The 5,753-nt window shown below is 34.4% G+C and overlaps 1 protein-coding gene across 1 annotated transcript; it reads right to left on the bottom strand.

Annotated features, from left to right (window-relative positions):
- Positions 1-222: 222 nt before the first annotated feature.
- LOC131022372 (probable thionin-2.4) lies at positions 223-1,138 on the bottom strand. The gene is made up of 3 exons (XM_057951825.1): positions 836-1,138; positions 668-739; positions 223-580 (listed from the first exon to the last, which is right to left on the bottom strand). The coding sequence occupies exons 1-3, from the start codon at positions 1,062-1,064 to the stop codon at positions 492-494; spliced, it is 390 nt and encodes a 129-aa protein (XP_057807808.1). The 5' UTR covers positions 1,065-1,138; the 3' UTR covers positions 223-491.
- Positions 1,139-5,753: the final 4,615 nt, after the last annotated feature.

The following is a 5,753-nucleotide window of genomic DNA, read 5'->3' as shown; positions in this document are numbered from 1 at the left end:
TTGTAAGAGTGTAGTGGTTGTGAGTCGAGAGGGTGAGAAATACTGTGTGATTGTAGAAATTTATCATATAGTAATTTTTCAGTGGGTCGTGGTTTTTCTCCGGATTTGGAGTTTCCACGTTAAATTCTTGGGTTGTTAAATTGTGTCTATTTTTTCTTATTTCTTGCTTCTACCAAGTTTGGATGGGGAACTGATTTCCCAACATTTTTTTCGGACTTGCAGTTGTAGGACAAATTTAATTACTCTTTTTATTGACAAGATAAGAGTAATTAAGTAGAAGGATATACAATCTAGGATCGACAACCTTCTACTACATAGACAGACATACAGAAACAGAAAGACTAGACTACGAGACTAGTCTAGCATATTTTTGTCTCATACATGACATGCAATTATTGAAAGCAAGAAAAGCAACACTTATTAGATGGATGTATACCCCTTCATCTTTACAAGGTATCAATGTGGATATACATGCATGCATGCATGCTTGTTTAGGCAGTTTCAACAGAAGCCTTGGTGCAAAAAGCAGAACATGCCTGGGTACATTTTTCAACCGCTCCATTCACAGCATCACTTGCATCTAGCCACCCAAATGAAATTCGTAATTAGAAGAATCGAATCTCGACAAAAAATTCAAAGAAATAAAAATAATAATGAGATACTTTACCAGAATTTTGGAGAGTGGATATGGCAGCGCACACTGAGGATGCACACCCCAACTTGCAGTATTCATCGACACCTTGAGTCAAATTACATGTGCAATTTGCATCATCTTTTTATTTAATTTGCAGCAAGTAAAGTAAAGTAAATAATTAGCACGATGAATCTATTTTACCAGTGTTTTCGAGAATATCATTAGTCCAACCAGTGGGACATGTCCCATCAATGATTTTGCATCCACTAAGTGATGCACACATTTGCCTGGAGCCAGCCGCTAAGCGACAGGCATTATAGATATTTCTGGCAGTGGTGCTTGGGCAACAACTCTTTGCCTCAACTTGAATTTGTCCCAAAACAAGGCTTAGCAAAAGAGCACTCGCAATAAGACTACTTTTACCTTCCATCGATCTTCTCTTCTCTTCTCTTCTGTTGTCTCTTGATATATAATATAGAGTTGGAGTTGTATTGATGAAACCAGACTTACACATACCCAACTTAAATACTAGGTCTTCTGCCGACACCACAAGCTCACAGGGTTTGCACGTTTCCAGAAACAAATCATCACATGTTTAAATAATTATGTCACACAGTGATTTTCATGTGAGCTTTATTATTGCCCACGCCAACTAACCGGTACATTCATCAACTACATATGCTATTTGATTAGTTTGGCATTTATCCTATTCTCTTTTATAGCCCATCTATATAAGCCAAGATGTTGGTAATTAAATTAAAACTCTGGTGCTGAAAATGCTCTGTTAAGATGCGCCCTCCAATTGTTCGGTGAAACGCACAAAAGAGTAACAAAGAAGCTGCAGCAAGGAATTGATTTACAGATTTGTGTACGCCAAGTGTTTGTAAAAAGAGTGAAGCTAGAATATCTGCAGCTTCAAATAAGAGAAAAGTTGTGGCGTGGTTCAAAGGCAACACATTCAAAATGCATTTAAACCAAATTCCTAAACTTACCGGTCCATTCATCAACTACATATGTTAACTTATTAGAGTTATAAAGCCTGAAACAAAGAGTAGTTTAGCATTTATCCTATGTTTAAATAACTATGATGACACGAGTATTAAATTGTCTTATCCTAGGAAAGTCATAAACATTGCTCTACTCGTACGAGTGGGGACCAAGCTAAATATGTGAATATGCATTCATGAACAAACTTATTGCAAAATTCTACAGTTCCGATCGAGGAAGTCAATCTGACCAGCCCTTTCGATTTTGGGCTATTGGGTCCGAGTTAAAGCAGATTGGTTTTTTTTTTTTTTTTTTCTCGGGTTGAAAAATCTCAACCCGTTGCGGGCTGGCCCGTCAAGTCACAAATTTATAAATAAAAATTAACATATATATATATATATATATATATATATATATATAATAAAAACACTTATTAAATTATAAAATATAAATAATTTTCACCCCTTAGATCATCAAGATCTACGGTTGATTCGTAACCCTGTTGGATGAATTCGTGGTCTTGAGTTCGAATCCCAAAGGTAGCAAAAATTTATTTTTCACAATTCGTAACCCTGTTGGATGAATTCGTACATGTTCTACATGAAATTCGTACATTGAAAAAAAAAATTAATGGTAAATAATGTATTATATATATATGTATGTATTATATATATATATGTATGTATTTAATGGTAAATAATGTATTTATTTTCTTATTAAAATAATGAATATGTAAAAAGCAAAAATAATATAATAGATATAAAGATGGGAAATCAAATCAATTTTTTATCAAGAAGAATATAAATCTACATTTTATTTGTAAAATTGTACAATTCCGTGAATGTCAATCGGACCAACCCTTTCGATTTCGGGCTATTGGATCCGGGTTAAGTCGGATTGGATTTTTTTCTCGTGTTGAAAAATCTCAACTTTAACCATTTGGGTTGCGGGCTGGCCCGTCAGGTCACAAATTTATAAATACAAATTAACACACACACACACACACACACATAAATATATAGGGGTGCGCTCATTGGAGACCTACCCTTACTTTTTCGTGAAACACTGAGTCCCTTATTTTTCAATGAATAAGCCTTCCAAGCGAAAAACGCGACGGGGTAAAATGGTTATTTTGAAAAAAAAATTAATATTTTTTTTATACCGAAAATCCATTTTTTTCCTGGGCCGTCGTCAAAATTATGCATATAATTGAACACCAATATGCATAAAGGTAAACATAAATATGCATGACGCTGGATAGAAATATGCATGGGAAAGTATCAGTGTGTGACCCGTCAAGTGACCAACGACGAGAGCTACCTGACGGTGTCGCATAATATTATGCATATAGTTCAACACGAATATGCATAAAGAAAAACATAAATATACATAACATTACACACAAATATGCATAGCATATTTCGACAGCGAGAGACACCATATTGTTTGCATACTAATACTTTCTCATGCATATTTCTATCCAGCGTCCTGCATAGCTGGGTTTATCTTTATGCATATTGGTGTACAATCATATGCATAATTTTGACGACGGCCGCATGAAAAAAATGGATTTTTAAATTTTTTTTTTTAAAATCGAAATGACCATTTTACCCCTCCGTGTTTTTGACCTTGGAAGTCTTTGGAAGCCCTTGGGAGGCTGCTGCCATGTGGCGCGCTCCTAGCGTGCCACGTGTCCCCATTGTGTGGTCCAGAATTTGGATCTATATACTATGGGGGGAGTGGATACTACATGATCCCACCCCTATATATATATACAGGTATGAATTGCGAAAAATAAGTTTTCGCTACCTTTTTTATTCGAATTCAGGACCATGAATTCATCCAACATGATGATGAATCAGCCGTAGATCTTGATGATCTAAAGGCTGAAAATATTTTTTATTTTATATCTTAAGAAGTGTACTTATTTTAGCCCTCCCCTATATATATATATAGGGTTAGTATCTATTGAGAATGGTCATTTATGTAAGAATTAAGAATTAATATCCACCTTAGATATACCCTAAATCAACGACTATGATTAAACATTTTTATGTAAGAATTAAGAATTAATATCTCACCCATGAATAACTATAAACTGGCCGAAAATTATGTAAATGGGCACCAATGTAATTAGCACATTTTCGGTCAACCCCCTACTCCCTACATTTAAGGCATATTGTTTACTTTTATTTTTTTGGAGAATCAATATATAGCTTTTTTAATCTTTTCAAATAGCATTCTTGGTTTATCGTAATCTAAAATAAAATTCTATTTTGCAAAATTGAGAGTTGTTGAACATATAAATAATTTTGATGAATGAATCAATAATTTTAATGAACATACGTATTAAATTTTGATGAACTTTTCAAAATTATTGATTTGATCATCAAAATTATATATCTGTTCAAAATTTATTTTGATGAATTTTTGCTGAACATACGTATTTAATTTTGATGAACTTTTGCTGAACATACGTATTTAATTTTGATGAACATGCGTATTTAATTTTGATGAACTTTTGCTGAACATACGTATTTAATTTTGATGAACTTTTGTTGAACATACATATTTAATTTTGATGAACTTTTGCTGAACATACATATTTAATTTTGATGAAGTTTTGTTGAACATACATATTTAATTTTGATGAACATACGTATCTACTTTTGATGAACATATCAAAATTATTGATTTGTTCATCAAAATTATTTATCCGTTCAACAATTATAAATTTCGCGACATATTTGCCAATAAATTACATTCGACAAATCGTAAAAATTGTTCATCACAGTTAATGAACCATTCATTTAAAAGAACATCTAAAAAATTGAAAAATATACAAAAATAAAATAAAAAAATGAATACAGATGTAATTTAAAATAATTTCAATACCAAAAAATATTTTAATTTCAAGATTATAAGAAATAAGTTTTGAATTTTAGAAGCAATACAGTTCACAAATTACAATGATCGAAGACTAATTGATTAAAATCGAATTTCAAGAATAATATCAATATATCCTGAAAAAAAAATCAAGAATGGTATATTTGCCAAAAATAAACATGTTTGACTTTGCATAATTATAGTGAACCAACCGTTAGAATATAATGTGATTTACTTTAATAACCTTTTGCATTAAAAATCGTATCAAATCAGCAAAAAATGGGGGCCGTTGGATTTGTACAAATCAAGGCTTGAGATTAATTCTCAATTCTCAAAACATATACAATTCTCAATAGAACCTTTCCCTATATATATATATATATATATATATATATATATATATATATAGGGTCGCATTCAATGGAGACCATTTCTTATATAGAGAATGAAGACCAAATCAAGGCCATTCATCTCAATCCAATCAATGATCCAGATTATTTCCTGATTTGATTTTTCATGTAATTAAATAATGGTTAATTACATTTATTTAATCCAAAAAGGGCAAAAACGTCCACTCAAATCCACGAATTATGGCATCTGGTTGAACAAATCCCGAAAATTTATCTCTTCCAATTCTGGGACCTGATCCGTCAATGAACATAATAGATGAACATTAGTATGTTCATTATTTTCCTACGAACATTTCGATGAACATTAGTATGTTCATTGGTTTTTCTACGAACATATCGACGAATATCAGTATGTTCATTGGTTTTTCTACGAACATATCGACGAACATCAGTATGTTCATTGATTTTCTACGAACATATTAACGAACATCAGTATGTTCATTGATATTTTCTGCGAACACTTCATTGACGATATGCAGATCTGCAAATCCGGCGACGGTCGCCACCACAAGCGTTCTACCATCGTCGTCTTCATCGGCTTCACCCTGACGACGCCGGGGCAGCACAGCCTCGAGAATCCCTCTGCCTGCGACGCCGGCGGATCAGCAGGAGGAGGAAGAAGAGATGGAGGCGATAGGGGAGGGAGGCGGTGGAAGGGAGAATGGAGGGGATGGCGGCGGAGCAGAAGCGGCGACGGCGGGGAGGAAGGCGGCGGAGCAGCAGCAGGAGAGATGGAGGCGATTGGGAAGGTGGCCGGCGGGGAGGGAAGCGGCGGAGCAGTAGGAGAGATGGGGAGGCGGCGGAGCAGCAGAGATGGAGGCGGCGGGGAGGGAGAG

The sequence above is a fragment of the Salvia miltiorrhiza genome, chromosome 4, assembly GCF_028751815.1.
Source record: "Salvia miltiorrhiza cultivar Shanhuang (shh) chromosome 4, IMPLAD_Smil_shh, whole genome shotgun sequence".
Classification (NCBI taxonomy): domain Eukaryota; kingdom Viridiplantae; phylum Streptophyta; class Magnoliopsida; order Lamiales; family Lamiaceae; genus Salvia; species Salvia miltiorrhiza.
Note: the sequence above shows the minus strand (reverse complement) of the source record. Positions and strands in the feature narration are given on the sequence as shown.

What these genes read in the sequence shown, in the direction of transcription:
- LOC131022372 (XM_057951825.1), bottom strand. Translation starts at nt 1,064, where the DNA reads ATGGAAGGTAAAAGTAGTCTTATTGCGAGTGCTCTTTTGCTAAGCCTT. An exon ending in TGATATTCTCGAAAACACTG is followed by an intron (nt 740 to 835) that starts GTAAAATAGATT and finishes ATTTGACTCAAG; the next exon opens with GTGTCGATGAATACTGCAAG. An exon ending in ATCCACTCTCCAAAATTCTG is followed by an intron (nt 581 to 667) that starts GTAAAGTATCTC and finishes TTGGGTGGCTAG; the next exon opens with ATGCAAGTGATGCTGTGAAT.